This window comes from Laccaria bicolor, genomic scaffold (genome assembly GCF_000143565.1).
Source record: "Laccaria bicolor S238N-H82 LACBIscaffold_35 genomic scaffold, whole genome shotgun sequence".
In the NCBI taxonomy this organism is placed as follows: domain Eukaryota; kingdom Fungi; phylum Basidiomycota; class Agaricomycetes; order Agaricales; family Hydnangiaceae; genus Laccaria; species Laccaria bicolor.
Window position 1 is genome coordinate 301,202 of NW_001889906.1, and position 14,375 is coordinate 315,576.

At 50.1% G+C, this 14,375-nt stretch overlaps 4 protein-coding genes across 4 annotated transcripts; 2 read left to right on the top strand and 2 right to left on the bottom strand.

Annotated features, from left to right (window-relative positions):
- Positions 1 to 166: 166 nt before the first annotated feature.
- On the top strand, positions 167 to 2,675 carry LACBIDRAFT_307469 (uncharacterized protein; the record flags this gene model as incomplete). Its single annotated transcript, XM_001886009.1, has 7 exons — positions 167 to 566; positions 628 to 1,308; positions 1,360 to 1,704; positions 1,755 to 1,915; positions 1,977 to 2,067; positions 2,133 to 2,361; positions 2,477 to 2,675. 7 exons carry the CDS (start codon positions 167 to 169, stop codon positions 2,673 to 2,675), a joined length of 2,106 nt encoding a protein of 701 aa, XP_001886044.1.
- Positions 2,676 to 2,898: 223 nt separating this feature from the next.
- On the top strand, positions 2,899 to 6,053 carry LACBIDRAFT_307470 (uncharacterized protein; the record flags this gene model as incomplete). Its single annotated transcript, XM_001886010.1, has 6 exons — positions 2,899 to 4,905; positions 4,966 to 5,172; positions 5,242 to 5,367; positions 5,423 to 5,663; positions 5,722 to 5,778; positions 5,842 to 6,053. 6 exons carry the CDS (start codon positions 2,899 to 2,901, stop codon positions 6,051 to 6,053), a joined length of 2,850 nt encoding a protein of 949 aa, XP_001886045.1.
- An 80-nt stretch (positions 6,054 to 6,133) lies between these two features.
- On the bottom strand, positions 6,134 to 9,974 carry LACBIDRAFT_295301 (uncharacterized protein; the record flags this gene model as incomplete). Its single annotated transcript, XM_001886100.1, has 14 exons — positions 6,134 to 7,039; positions 7,110 to 7,312; positions 7,343 to 7,347; positions 7,371 to 7,399; positions 7,754 to 8,061; positions 8,113 to 8,274; positions 8,323 to 8,445; positions 8,498 to 8,569; positions 8,594 to 8,640; positions 8,693 to 8,824; positions 8,877 to 9,127; positions 9,459 to 9,531; positions 9,651 to 9,758; positions 9,905 to 9,974. The coding sequence occupies 14 exons, from the start codon at positions 9,972 to 9,974 to the stop codon at positions 6,229 to 6,231; spliced, it is 2,394 nt and encodes a 797-aa protein (XP_001886135.1). The 3' UTR covers positions 6,134 to 6,228.
- Positions 9,975 to 11,881: 1,907 nt separating this feature from the next.
- LACBIDRAFT_331681 (uncharacterized protein) lies at positions 11,882 to 13,580 on the bottom strand (the record flags this gene model as incomplete). The annotated part of the gene is made up of 3 exons (XM_001886101.1): positions 11,882 to 12,414; positions 12,476 to 13,315; positions 13,367 to 13,580. 3 exons carry the CDS (start codon positions 13,578 to 13,580, stop codon positions 11,882 to 11,884), a joined length of 1,587 nt encoding a protein of 528 aa, XP_001886136.1.
- Positions 13,581 to 14,375: the final 795 nt, after the last annotated feature.

Below are 14,375 nucleotides of genomic sequence, written 5' to 3' on the forward strand. Positions count from 1 at the left end.
GAAGACTGGGTTTAGTCAAATCTCGCAGAGCTAGTTGGAAGGCACCTTTGTCTCCTTTACATGGCTCATTCTCAGAAACATTCGTCGCAAATGAACGACCAAAATACTTGCTAACGGATCTGCGAGGACAATTTCTAGTAGCTGCCTTCCACGAGGATAGCATGCGATGCAAGCCGTGGCCAAACACGACCAAGCGCGTCGCTGTTGGGTGGCGTTTTTTTCGCACGCCTGCCGCTCTTGTGTGTTCAAGTGTGTCTTCCTGAATTCAATCCACCGACCAGCCACTATGCCGACCTCTGCACGCAAGAGCAGCGTCGGTGTAGCACGAAGGGGCCCCATCAAAGCCCACTTACCCTACCGAGGCGACCAGTCTGAAGTGGGCAAGAAAACCGGTCTTACAATCCCACAAGTCGAGCGCCATTCCGATGGGTTTGAGCCGTTTGAGGAGGTCTTGAGGCGGATGGACGGTCTGGCGCCCCCTAAGCCTAAGAGGAAGAAGAGCATTGCTCCTGTTGTTAATCCGGAGTATGATGAAGAGGATGGGGAGATGTCGATGCAGCTTGATAGTACGTCCCTCTTGTGTTGGGTTGATTGATTGGGCTGAGCTGAGCTGAAATGATGATGCAGGCCCTGTTAATAATTTGGCTAGCATGCGGCCGCCGAGTACGCCAGCGACGGTGAAGCGCGTAGGGTCGACGAGCCGCCCCGTGGCGCGTACCTCTGATGTTGACTTTGACCGTATCCCGTCCCCGAAGGTCCGGTCGCAATCGAGGGCGAGTTACGGTGCTGGTCCATCGAGCCTCTCAAAGTCGGTCAGCCGACGCGATGTAGAGCCTGAATCTGATTCGCCAGATGAAGGCGGGGGTTATGATGACGGTGGTCAGGATAATGCTGACTTGGACGTGGATGACGGGAATGGTGGTGGCTTTGATTTTGATGACTATGGACCTCAGGAGTCATCCCCCAGCAGTCGACGAACGCCGAAGCAGACTAGTTTCACGCAGATGGACCAGGACGATGACGAAGAGGAGGGAGAGGAGGAAGATGAGCCACCCGAGGAGACACCTACGAAGAATAAGCGTGATAAGGGGAAGGGCAGGGCTGTTGAAGTTGAAGAAGAGGAACAGGACGATGAGGATGTGGAGGATGATATTGCGAATGGGTTGGAGGATGTTGATCAGGAACAGTTTTCGGATGATGAAGAGGAAGAAGAGGAGCCTGAGGTCAGGCCAAAAGGCAAGAAAGTGAGGCTGTCAGAAGCTAAACCTCGGACAGAGACACGGAGTAGAGGGAAGAAAGAGAATAAACGTCAGTTCTTTCTAATTACACCACTCAACCTGCTAACCAGGTGTTTGCTAGCTTATCGCGAAGGAGTGCGGAAAAGCGCTCGTGAACACTATAAGCCTCTAGAGTGGTGGCGAGGCGAAAAACTTGTCTATGGCCGGAGTGAAGACCGCGGGTCCAAAATCCTCGTCCCACAGATCCGCGAAATTGTGCGGATACCCAAGGAAGTTCCATTGCCGCTGGGTACGCTGGGTAAGCGGAAAAGGAGGGCACGTAGTAAGAGTGCGAAAGACGCGTCCGCGACACCTGCCCCTGCCCCTGCTGTTGCTCTAAACCCCGAAGAAGGCTGGGACGAAGACACACCGGATAGCTGTCCAGTACTTGTGTATGGCGCGGACAATCTGGAGCCCGTTACCCGACGTCAGTCTTTTGCTTTTACAAATGGTTTTCCAACTAAACTGAATGTGTAGGCATTGCATGGACCGCGAAGATGGTCAAAACTAGGCCTGCTGCGAACGCCGATTGGTCATTTGACAAAATATTTGGAGATGGAGACTTTCTCGCTGCTGGACACCTGGTCATTCCTCCGCATGGGCGTAAGCCTAGTAAAGCCTCAAAGGACAATACATATGTGAGTTCCATAATGCCTTCTACATCTACATTCTGTCTGATCTCGCACGTTCTACCACTAGGTCTTCTACGTCGTTGAGGGTGCGGTCAACTTGAAGATACACGATACCTCATTGATCCTCGCAACAGGGGGAATGTTCATGGTTCCCCGTGGTACGTTTCCCTTCCCTTTTACTCTTTCACACTTACAGCGTGTCTAATATCTCATTATCATCAAGGCAACACCTATTTCATTGAAAACATCTCCAACCGTGACGCCAAACTCTTTTTCACGCAAGCCAGGAAAGTCGCTGCCAGCCAGGAGGAGGTGGAAAATGAAGCAAGGCAAGCGGCGGCGAAGAGGGCGTTGCGTTCGTCAAGTGCTGGGCCTATGGGAACGCCAGGACAGGCTAATGGGAGAGCGCGCTCGAGAACGGCGCCTGTGGCTAGGGCTGCATCTACTAAGATGTGAGCACTGAGTTTTGAATAATGGGTGGTTAGGTTATTTCATTCTTTATCGTTATGTTGGTGGCATTTGTATATTTTCCTTTTTATCGCGATGCTTCACCATGTGTCTACCAAGTCTATCCCTCATTGCTCGGATAAATGTTTTGACGTGTTGTGGTTGTGATAAAATAACAACCTTTGGATTCCCTTCATCCCAGTCATCTCCACGCCATCAGCTCTCATCGCGCACAAAAGGGGACCAACGACAGTTTACGCTCACGCAAGCAACGGTGACATTACATTTCTTGTTTTTGCAGACAAGGAACCACTGGTAAAAACTGCAGACTCACGAGACTGACTCTGAGCACGACAAGACTCCAACGACCACGGTTATAACGGACATTCGGCACTACTCGAGGATTCAATTTCGGTTCTTCTGATACGTACTTACTAGACAACCGTACGTGTTGAATGAATTACGCTCAATGTTCCCACCTTACGAATTTTTTGACAGCTGCAACCTTGACCTGACCTTTTTTTCCCCCAATATCTCGGCCCATGGCAAGCCCACATCCTCCTTACTCACATCCGGGGCCAGGCGGACCTTCGTCGTATTACCAACCTTCACCCCCGCCCTCCCACCACGTCTACGGCTCCCACAGTCCAGGTCCAGGCCCCAACTATCAATACCAGTACCCTCCTCCACCCCCAACCCACATGGGGCCTCATCATCCCGGTGGATACCCGCAACCGGCTCCTTCTCGCTCGACAGCACGCGGGGGCTCGTATTCAAGGGCAGTCCATAACTACCACGGGTATCACCAACAACCACACCATCAATCCTACTCGAATCCGCACCCTATTCATGCACCCCATCCGCAACCTCCTCCCCCACAACACGGCCCTTACTCGCCACATCCAACAAAATACAATCAGCCGTATCCACCCTCGTACGCTTACCCACACCCACCACCTCAAGCCACGTATTCTCCCTCGTGGCAATCGTCCCAGCCTCTGTCGCCTCTTCCAAAACAATTGACCATGCCTCCTCCCCAAAATGTTCTATCTGGGTATAGCGAGCCGCCCCCGGCTCAACAATCTGAACCTGTAGCTGCTATTGAGACGCCAGCTGTCAAAACCCCGAAATCAGCTGAAATTTCAATAGAACCCATTCCTGCTGTTGAGCCAGAAGAACACGGTAAACCACCACCTGCACCTTCCTCTCCTCCTCCTCCTTCCTCTTCGCCTGTCTTACCTCAATCTTCCTCTTATTCCCATGTGGGAACTATCAACACTTTTGACCCACTTACCTCCGCAGCTCCCCCGCATCCGCCAACCGAATCACCTTCAAACCAACCCTCATCTCCCCCTCCCGCCTCTGTGACATCTATGGCGCCCTGGGCCATCTGGTCGCGCAGACCTCAGGACCCTTCACTCGCACCTAGCATCATCATATCTCCCCGTGCACGTCCCCCACCTGAGATTGTAGAACGAGCGCTCAACCTGAGAACACCTCCGCCTTCTCCGCCAGTTTCCCCCTTGGCTACTACTAAAAAAGTTCTTCCACCAGCAGTTTCTACTGTTGAAGAAGAAGAGGCGGAAAAAGAGTCTTTACCAGAACAAAGTGTGGATGAGGAACCTGTATCGACGGCTGCTTGGTCCTCTGAGACGAATTCGACTGTTCCCTCTTATGCCGCTACGGAGACGACGTATACGCCTACCGTACCTGGCTCTCCTTCTACCACCAACACTTCCGTTTCTGTGGCAGGTACACCAGCCAAAGAAGCTGGAGCGAAGTTGGCTCCTGAAACTGCCAACGGTGTCGTTGAAGAACCTGATTCGAAGGCACCAGCTGCCCTTGATGCCCCTTTGTTGGTTGAAGAGGCCGCCCCAAGTCAGGCTACACCAGAACCAGCGCCTGCTGCAGCTACACCAGCAATCCCACCTCCCAAAAAATCATGGGCGTCCCTCCTCCGTCCAGCATCCTCCACATCCACACCAACACACACCAAAAACGCGCTACCCACCTCCTCCGTCGTCGGTTTCTCCATCCCCGCCGAGGCTTCATCATCACCAGCAGGCACCTCATCAACCGCACCTCCAAGCACCATCACAACTCAACAACAGCCCGTCCTCAAATCCGAATTGGTAGCACTCTTGACACACAACCCAACGAGCACACTGAGCAGTGCGCGTATCCGCTCCCGAGGGCTCGTGAACAGCGGGAACATGTGTTTTGCGAATTCGGTGCTGCAGATCCTTGTGTATTGTGCGCCGTTTTATCAGTTGTTTGGTGAGCTTGGGAGGGTTATGCCTGAGCCTGTTGTTGGGAAGGAGAGTCAGAGTCAGAAGGAGCAGCCGTTGGTGGCTGCGACTGTGGCGTTTTTGAAGGAGTTTAAGGGGAAGGATGTTGTTGGGGCAGGTGGTGCGAGGAATGGGAGCGTTGGGAGGAAGGGGAAGGAGAGGGAGGAGAGGGAGCAGTTGGATGATTGGGATGGTGATTCGTTTTTGCCGAGTTATGTTTATGATGCGATGAAGGAGAAGAAGAGGTTTGATAATATGCGGGTTTGTTTTCCCTTTCTTCTTCCCCCCTTCTTTTTGGACTGGACTGATTTGATGCGCTAGGGCGGACATCAGGAAGACGCGGAAGAGTTCCTTGGGTTTTATTTGGATACCCTGGAAGAAGAGTTGCTTTCGATATTGCATTCTGTTAGCCCGTCACGGCAAAAAGCTGCGCCTGCTCCTGTGGAGGAGAAGGAAGAAGCTGCGCCTCCTGAGCAGGATGGGTGGTTGGAGGTCGGGAAGAGGAACAGGACGGTTGTTACGAGGACGGTGGGTTTTTTGTCATGGTTGCGGACATGGAATATCGCACTAAGACAACTTTTTCTTTCTTTCTTACAGATAAAAGCTACGGAATCACCGATAACGCGGATATTTGGTGGAAAGTTCAGGTCGACGTTACGTGCCCCACGACAAAAGGATTCTGTCATTGTAGAGGACTGGCGGTCCCTACGGCTTGATATCCAAGTAACGTTTTATCTTTCTAGTACCTCAGCAGATTCTAAAATGTTTGTTCTGCTAGCGTGAACAAATTCATACAATCCAAGACGCGCTCTCCTATATTTCACATCCCCAACCCGTTCAAGTGACGCACCCGTCGCAGCCTGGCATCACCATCGACGCAACGCAACAAGTCCTCATTGATGCGCTCCCACCGATTTTGATATTGCATATTAAGCGGTTCTGTTATGATACGACTGTTGGTGGGGTGGTCAAGGTCGGCAAACAAGTGCTTTTTGGGCCAGAGTTGGAAATCGGGCCTGGTAAGTTTTCGAGGGCTTTGGACCTTTTTGGTTTTTTGTTGACTGGCGGCTTGATTAGATTTGATGTCGACGACGGTACGGAAATCGCATCCTACGAAGTATAAGCTCTTTGGGGGTACGTCAAACCGCGCCTTTTCTCTTCTCAATTTTCAGTAACTAATGCGATAAACCCATATAGCCCTCTACCACCACGGCCACTCCGCGTCAGGGGGGCACTATACCCTGGACGTCCTCCACCCCAACCGATACCCTGGCGCCACCAAGTCGCGAGAGGGGTGGGTGCGCATTGACGATGAGTTGGTGTCGGATGTGAGGTATGAGGATGTGTTTGGGGTTTCGGAGAGGGATGATTCGCGGTGTGCGTATTTGTTGTTTTATAGACGGATTTGAGGGTAGGCCTTCCTTATTAGATAGGGTAATGAGGATTTTGGAGTTTAATACAATTTAGTTTGGGATTGGGTGTGGACCGTCGCTGTGAAAAGTCGAGGCTATTTGGCAGTACTACAAGCATCCGCACTTTTACTTGTTCCTATGATAACGTATACGGAGTTACTCAGAGCACAGGTCAAGCAACGTCCTGGAAGCAATCTGAAAGGTCCAACCTCAACTTCTCTTGTAACGCTCGAATGGCTTTCAGGCCTTCGAGAGCACAGGGTCTTGTCATGCCATTCAGGGCAGTAGCTGCGTATTCTGATATCTTTACGAATTGACCCTCCAGCAGCTGCAGTCTTCCTAACAGGTCCAGGGGGTGCAATGAGTTGGCAGCTGGAATTGTGTCAGAGTCAGAAATTCCACCCGCGAATAGATTCCCCCAACACGATGCCAAACTACGGCGACATGTTTGCGCTCCATAGCAATTATGGAACTGGGGTGGTGACCCTAACAGGCCTCGAGAAAGCTCAAAAAGCGCATGATGTCCTGATAATAAAGTAATCCGCTGCTCCCTGGAAAGATTCGGTTTCAGATCCCAGGCTTGTCTCCCTTTGATCATAATGGCGTAGTATGCTGACGCCCGGAGATGGCGCAGTCCAAGGAGTTCCGCAACGCGGATTGCGGTCTCTGCATAATCTCCGTGGCCTAGAAGTAGCTCCCATCCTGCCATGGTCTTCTTGAACAAAGGCTGATCCTCACTGGTGCAGAGCACGGCAACTTTGGTCAAGTTCTCGAGGATTTCGGGAGATAATGGTTCAAACGAGGGCCCATCAAGTTCTGAAGGAATGGGTTGTTGGGAAACAGAAGTGAGATATAAAGTGAGAATTTCGAGGGCCCACTTTTCGGTTGAGATAAAGTTGTATTTGTGGGTTACTCGAGCGAGGTTCATGAACTTGATCGTATCGATGTTTTCCGGTCTCGTTGCATCGAAAATATCACTTGGCCTGAGCCGACCCGTAGAAGGAATTCCTCAATCAATGGCCTATAGGAACCAAAAGGAGATATTGAACTTACAGCGCGTAAAAAGACCAAAGCAAAGCTCGAAACTCGTCCACCGTATCTCCCTGCAAATGGATGGGATGTTTATCGCAGACGCCCTCGCCGTCAGGCACCGCTTTCAAGTTGCCGCTGTCTTTGAATTCCCGGTGGCTGTCAACACCTAGCAAGAACATATCCTGGAACGTCGAGCCATCCCTGGTCAGAGCCGACTGGTGTACCTGCAGGAGCGCTCTCCGTCATCTATTCACATTGGCTGAAGAAAATACAGCGACACACGTTGAATAAGGTCGATTGCACCTGAAATACTGTATTTCCGTCAGATAGATAGTAAGTGGGGTCATGGGTTACATCCATAAGCGCAGAGGTGTCGAAGTTATCGTTGCAATGGCAAGGGTTACATAAACGCCCCCAACACGGTACAGACAATCGATAGGCGCCCAAACGTCGTCCAAGCCTGGAAGTCGGTATTGAGATGTTACTGCCGGTGAGACTGCAAATTGTCATATCCACGAGAGTAAAAGCATGGAGGGTAAGACATCTGCAATGAAAGGGGGAGAGAGACACGAGTTTGCTGTTAGAATCAGCCACGTCCTTTCGTTGCCACAAGATAGTATGACTATGCGCAAATTTGTCCTTTACACTGTCTGAGAAATAATTACACAATGATGCTCTGGAGGTGTAACTTTGCGTCTAGGATATCAAGAAAGTAGTCAGAGGCAACATATGCATGAGGGGTATCAGAATCATCGGAATCTGCCCTCAGTTGCATGACCACCTCCGCGGCTCCACTCATGCGCAAGACACGAGCGACAGCAAGTTGAACATTGCAGAATAGAGGAAGCGGTCCTCCTCCAAGCCTCTCCCCCTTGATACCACGCCCAAAGTGGATTTCTTTCCCGTCTCGCAGATTAATTGACGCTGGGCCAACATTGGGGTTATAAGGAACCCTCCTGTAGACGTACTTCACCTGAACTCATGAGTTGAAATGCATAACGTGCAGAAAGTTTCAATCACGTACAGTTTCACCTTCTTGAGCTTCAATTCCCCATCGCAATCCATCATACTTCACGTATGCGTCGCTTTGAACATTCGCAACATTTCCAATATCATTCATTTGTTTGAGGACAAGGTCCCTAGCTTCCTCACCGGCGAACGTGGCGAGACATTTTAGGGTGTCCGGCTGGAGAGCGTGTCAATAAATGGGCGCCATTAGAGTAATACCACAGACTTTGCCATGAATCGAGTTCGGGATTAGATGGGTCAGAACAGGTGAGAAATTGTCGTCCTCAGTAGGGAGCTCGTCAAATGTCACCCCCGTCATCACACATCGTGCACCATCACGCTTAAAAGCCTGTCCACAATACCGTCAGAGCTGTGCGTGATGAAACCACGTTAGACCATACCAAACGTTTGAGGGCTTCTTGGTTTCGCTTTCCGAACCCCTCCTTATTGGCCAACTCAAGCAGTTCGTCCGTCTGCATCGATATGATATCACCCACTGAGGATGGCGTGCTGTCCGCTGATTCAGGTCCTCCTGGGTTTACAACTATGATGAAATCAGTCATGAGATGCCCATCAGAAAATCAAACACTGCGCACATGCAACGGCGAGATGTGCAAAATACTCAGCTGCCATGTCGAATAATGGACCTAGGCGAATGTCTTCTCTATTCACCCCCGCAAATAGTATTGTCGATGCCTGACCCGGCGGAACAGACGTGACAGTTTTAACTGTATACAGAAGTCAGACCTTATTGTTTTGAAGCGGAAGAATTTGACGCACTATTATCCTTGAGCTTGTTATCGCATTTTCCAATTGTTTCCCAGAACTGTTCCAGCACCGTACCACCGAGGGCCTGAGACTCCTTTATCAAACAAGACAGCAAATTTGGAAGTAGAGGTTTGCCTTGGTTGCCACTTTGTTCGATGCGTTTTACGATAGGCCAATTCCAGGACTTTGCATCTTCCAAAACTTCGAGAGCGAATGCATCCATATGTTGGCAACAGAAGGTACCGATAAAGGACGAAGACAAACTGGGCACACCCAAGACATGGTCGTGTGATGTCCGGAAACCTTTAGCTCTTTTGCAGACTCCTTAGCTTATACGGGGAAAGGCGAATCCCCTATACAGTCGTGCCCATGAGAAGACGACCTTCGCTAAAACTTTGAGAAGGTTCCGTTGAGAGTGTAACTCGCCCAGAAGTTGGGGTTCGTCTTGAGGCAGGTGTCAAGACAGGAACCCAGATGCATGTATGGGAGATGACATCCCTTTCCCTCCATCGTGGTACAACATCATCTGAAGACTGAAAGAAGTCAGATTTTTCTTCAACGTCGCCACGAAACCGGAAAACAGACCAAAATCACTTTGGCAGCAGTCTACGCGGGTCCAGCGTGGATAGTGGTCGCTTCTGGATAGTTTTGGATGTGATGGTAGTGTCTATAACAACAGAGCATTTCCTTGCACTCTCGGAAGGAAGTAAGGAAGTATATTGTTCGGAGCACTGGGAAAGAACGTGTCATTGGTGCATCGCCTGACATCAGAAAATTCTGACATACCTTGGAGTCGTCGCCCATCATCGTCAGGGAGCTTGAAATATCTCCCCGGAAAGAACTGGTGAAGTAGTCGGAAGATCAACGAGAGATGATCGTACCACAAAGGTGGTTCTGCTAAAACGTTGTCAACAGGTGTCATCAACAAGCCAGTCACCGGAATTGATTCGCACGCAAACGAATTGGAGGGTTGTAAAGACGTCGCTATCCACGTAGTCTTGACCACGATAAGTTGTATCCTATGCCATCGATTTCCTGACCTGCCTTCTTCTCAAACGAAGCATTTGAGAGATGGGTGTTGAGGTCTGAAAATGTAGTGTGGCCCAACATTTCTCCAGAAGGCAAACAAATCCGCCAACATACTCGCAGCACTCGCAGGCAACAATCAGAGGGCCGGAGAGAACTGCTATTCAAAGGGCTTTAGGAGGTAAGAGTTGAGACAGTGACGATCCCCACAAGGAGAAAGTTTTGAATTATCTGAATGATGGATAGATCATTCATTGGTCCACGTCCCGCAAAATTGTAAGGGGCGATCGTGAGTAGAAAAGATCCGAGCGCTTCAAGGTTTGACATATGTGAATTGTGAGTACACTGGGATAGGTCTGAAGATGTGGGTGGAAACCATAGAATCCGGTTGCAGTTCGGATTAAGGCATTGGAGCGAAGGGTCACTTAGGAAGTGTTAAAGCGTTGGGTTGGGCGAAATCCCGAGCTAGCATACAGTGCAAAGTGTAGCTGTCGAATATTCCTATGTCCACGCCAGAATCGTGTGCTAGTTTCGAGAAAACCTCCACTGGGACCTTCAAAGGGGGTTACTGGGAGTAGATGAGGGGCTGAAGAGCAGATAGCAGACGGAAGGAATACGTTTGGAGGCTAGAACGATTGGGGTAAGCTTGATAGCTTCATTGGTACTCGAAGGTCGAGTTGCGCCAAAGTTGCGCCGTCATATTCGCAAAACCTCGGTCCCAGCTGGTCGTCGAAGTTGTGTAGAAATTTGCAGAGCAACCGTAAAAACTGAGAACCAACATATTGAATCTGGATGGATGATGCTCGTGTTCGGACTCGAGCGCAGCGAAGCTTTTCCATAAAGGTTGGGGTAGGGTCGGGTTTATTGCGTTTGCTCGCTTTCCACCGTTCTTAGACTTCGCGTCAAGCTTGGGTGTTTGTTGATGAAAAAGTGCCGGAGGTGCTTTAGGCGCACGGACGACGGGAGAGATGTCCGATTCGCAATACAGTAGGTTGTTCGGCAAAGACAAATCAAAGTGGCATCCGAAGAACTAGAGAAATCCTCTTGAATGTATGAGAAAGCAGAGAACAGAGGTGAGCTTGAAGACATTCCGGCATCGATAATTTGAGGTTGAGCGGCAGTTGAAGTAGGAGAAAGAAATCCAAAAGTGTGTGGCGAAGAAGACGTATTGAACAGAGTCGTAGCAGCAGAGTCAAGCGAAATCATGCGATGATGAGAGTTTAGGGTAGCCGGAGGAATAGAGCTGGGTTATATCCGGTTGTCCGATGATGGAAAGAGCATCGGAGAGGTTTGTTGAGGATTCAGAAGGTTGTAATCATCAAGAAATTCCTGGGGATCGTAGAGGTAGTGCAAACACGCTTCGGCTGCCGTAGACCTTGAGTTCGGATAGAATGCATCTTGAGCAGGAGAAAGCGGTCGAAGATGGGGAGAGAAGTAGAACCGATCAGTAGAGTCCGGATGTGAAGAGCGTGTCGGGTCCAAAGGCGAAGCGTCGAGAGCCACAGATGCGCCAAATCCGCGGACATTGCAATAGAGATGTCCAATGAACCAGAGAGATCAGCTCACGAGAGGATGAAGCCAGGAGATGGATGAAGGTGAGGTCAACGTCGTGACCAGCGATGTTGATCGTAGCTTGCCGAGCTCAGCCGAATGGCCCGAGCCCCAAACTTTTCTTCAACACGGAGTCCTCTTCCTTACAACGTCAAAAAAACTTCGAACACGCTGGGACCTTCCGCGTAAAAGATTGGCCAATCTTTTTCACGATGCCTAAATTGACTCTTTGAAGCTGGTAAGATCAAGGTAGGATTGGCGGGAAGCTGAGCTCAGTAGGTAGCAACCAAGTGGCAAGATCTACTTGGCAACCCAAGGCAAGAAAAATCAAGCTCTGCAGTCTATCTATGAATCAACGAGGTCCGCTGTAGTCACTTGTAAGAATCAAATTGTTTACTCGCTAGGAAAGTTTTGTTAGAAGCGTTCAGAAGTTAAAATTTCTAGGCGACGTACTCCATAAACTCAAAGAAAACGATTTTCTTGTTAACCAACCCAGGTATCTGCTTTCGTAAATCGTGGAGCCCCGCTTCAAGGTCACATTCAGGTTCGGTATCCGCTTGGAGGTCAGAGCCACCATCCACCTGTGGGTCAGGTTCATCAGACATCTGCAGTTCAAACTCCGACGACGTCGACTCCGTTTCGTCAGTCCTTTTGAATGAAACATCCACCCTCCTTAACTTCGAGAAGCGAGGATGCGTTAAGATTGAATCCAACTCTTGCCAAAATGGAAGGCGGCAAAAACGGGGAAGCCAGTCATCATCGACAACATGTATATCGTTAGGAGGCGGACTGTAGTCCGCGAGCAACCTGAACTCCTCGAGATTGTTATCGGAGGTAATTTTTCGCAATTGATCGATCAGGATTGGTAGAACATTGAGGTTAGGGAAGCTTTCACAGGCATAGAAGGCTATGTCGAGAGAAAATACTCGAAGATCCGGGAACGGGCGGAAGTCTAGGAGTTCATGGGGAATGCCTGAGTTAATCGTAGTGAAGTTAGAGAGGAAAACATGTAGAAGACATATCGGGTATCTCACGAAATTGCTCATTAGCCGGATACATCTGGATGATGTCCAATTCTTCAAGTGACCGTGATGTACAGTCCGCGAGTTTTGACCAAAGAAAGCAATCGGCTGGACAGGTGAACCCGATGCGTAACATTTTCAGACAAGATAAGTCGAGGTATCTGATCAGGTCAGGAATAACAAGAGCAGAGTTGGTGATGTCCAAGAACTCTAGCTGGCTCCGGACCCGAGGCTGTGCGATCTCAAGGAAGCGACGTGAGGCCTTCAAAAGTGTACCCCAGAGGGACAACCCTTTGAGATATCTTGAAGAGGTAACGACCTCATACGGGAAGTTGGTCAACTCAACAAACTCGATCTTGACCAGGCTGGGAAGCAAGAATATTTGAGAAAGTGCAGCTGCGAGTCTGGGCGGGAGGGTGGACCAGTCTAGCTTGTGGCGATGCTCGTCTGCTCTGATGGCTAAAAGTTTAAGAGACACCAGGAGCGGCAAGAGCAACGGGAGTGTTTCTTCGCGTGATACCCATCCAACTCTGGTACCCTTTTCTGAATCTGGACTAGAAAATAGCGATTCTTCGATAATAATTCTCTTGATACACGATCCAAGCCAAGGGTTGGCAGAGACGATGGCATACAAACCACGACAATCTTTCGACCCCCGTTCAGCGTCACCGTCCGTGCCAAGGGTGACCTGGTTGAAGACGACTCTGCGACTGGCTGCAAGAAATGACCTGCTAGTGAGGGAGCAATTCAACAAACTTGGTAGGTCATCCTCAGGCTCGAGCTCATCGACGATTTTGTCGATCACCTCCTGTGGAAATGATAGTGGCGAGGGAGACATGGCTGGAAATTTTTCTATTAAAGAAGTTGTTATCAAATGCGCCTGACGAAGGGAAAGAAACACACCAAGCCAGCTATCAAAGCCTGCTTTGCAATCACAGCGGCCGATGTGATTCTTGACTGTGGCGATTCCTTCAACTACCCGGTACAGACAGTTGGTCTTTTGAATACCACCAGGAGCTTGTGTAGGCCAGGATATGAACAAAGAGGTAGAAGTTGACAGTGAGAACGATCCCGATCGTGTAATGGCAGTGCCGCGTGCTTGGGTATTTCCCCTCATTTGCTGATTCGTGAAGAACTTGCAGCCAAATTCAAACAAATTTCAGCGACCAGCCTCTGCTGCACCGCAACACATGTCACATCGCGTCAAATCCACCAACATTCCACTGAATCCAAATTCGTGATGGGTGGACATCAGCAAGTGGACTGGCAAAACTTCATTGAAGAAGAGTCACTCGGGGATGGTAATGTCGCGGTGGGCAATAGCTGTTCGTTCCTCTCTCCAGTATCTAACACGTTCCTTAGCCTCATGACTCTCAGCAAGGGGAGCGGGACTTACAGGGAACTCAAGGGATTTTTCCGCCCCCTTATGTCTTTCGCTTTAGGTGGAAATGAAACGCTTGCACCCTCAAACCATCTACATGCACAAGGAGCGGAAGCTGGGCATTTGCTGGGAGTCATTCGACGATTGAGGACGAAAGATGCCACTTTTCAGCAGCCATGGCCTTCGCCAGGAATGGCGAACTGCGATTCAACCCTCCGATGTCGTCCTCTAGAAGTTGGACATTTTTTGGCGATTGTTCAACGATGGAGCTCAAGGACAAGGATTGCCACTTTCCAGACAACCGTTGCCTTTCCCAGCAGTGGCGAGCCACACTGGGCCCTTTTGAGGCCGTCTTCCATTGGAAGGGCATTGGTTGGCGGTCATTGGACGATCGAGGGCTCAGGGTGCCACTTATCAGCCGTCGCCTTCACCAGCAGCGGGCTAGCGGCGGACCCTATTTGACGTTGTCCTCCACCATCCTATACATGTCCATCATTGTCGGAGCTATGATCAAGGCCGCCCTCCGTCCCA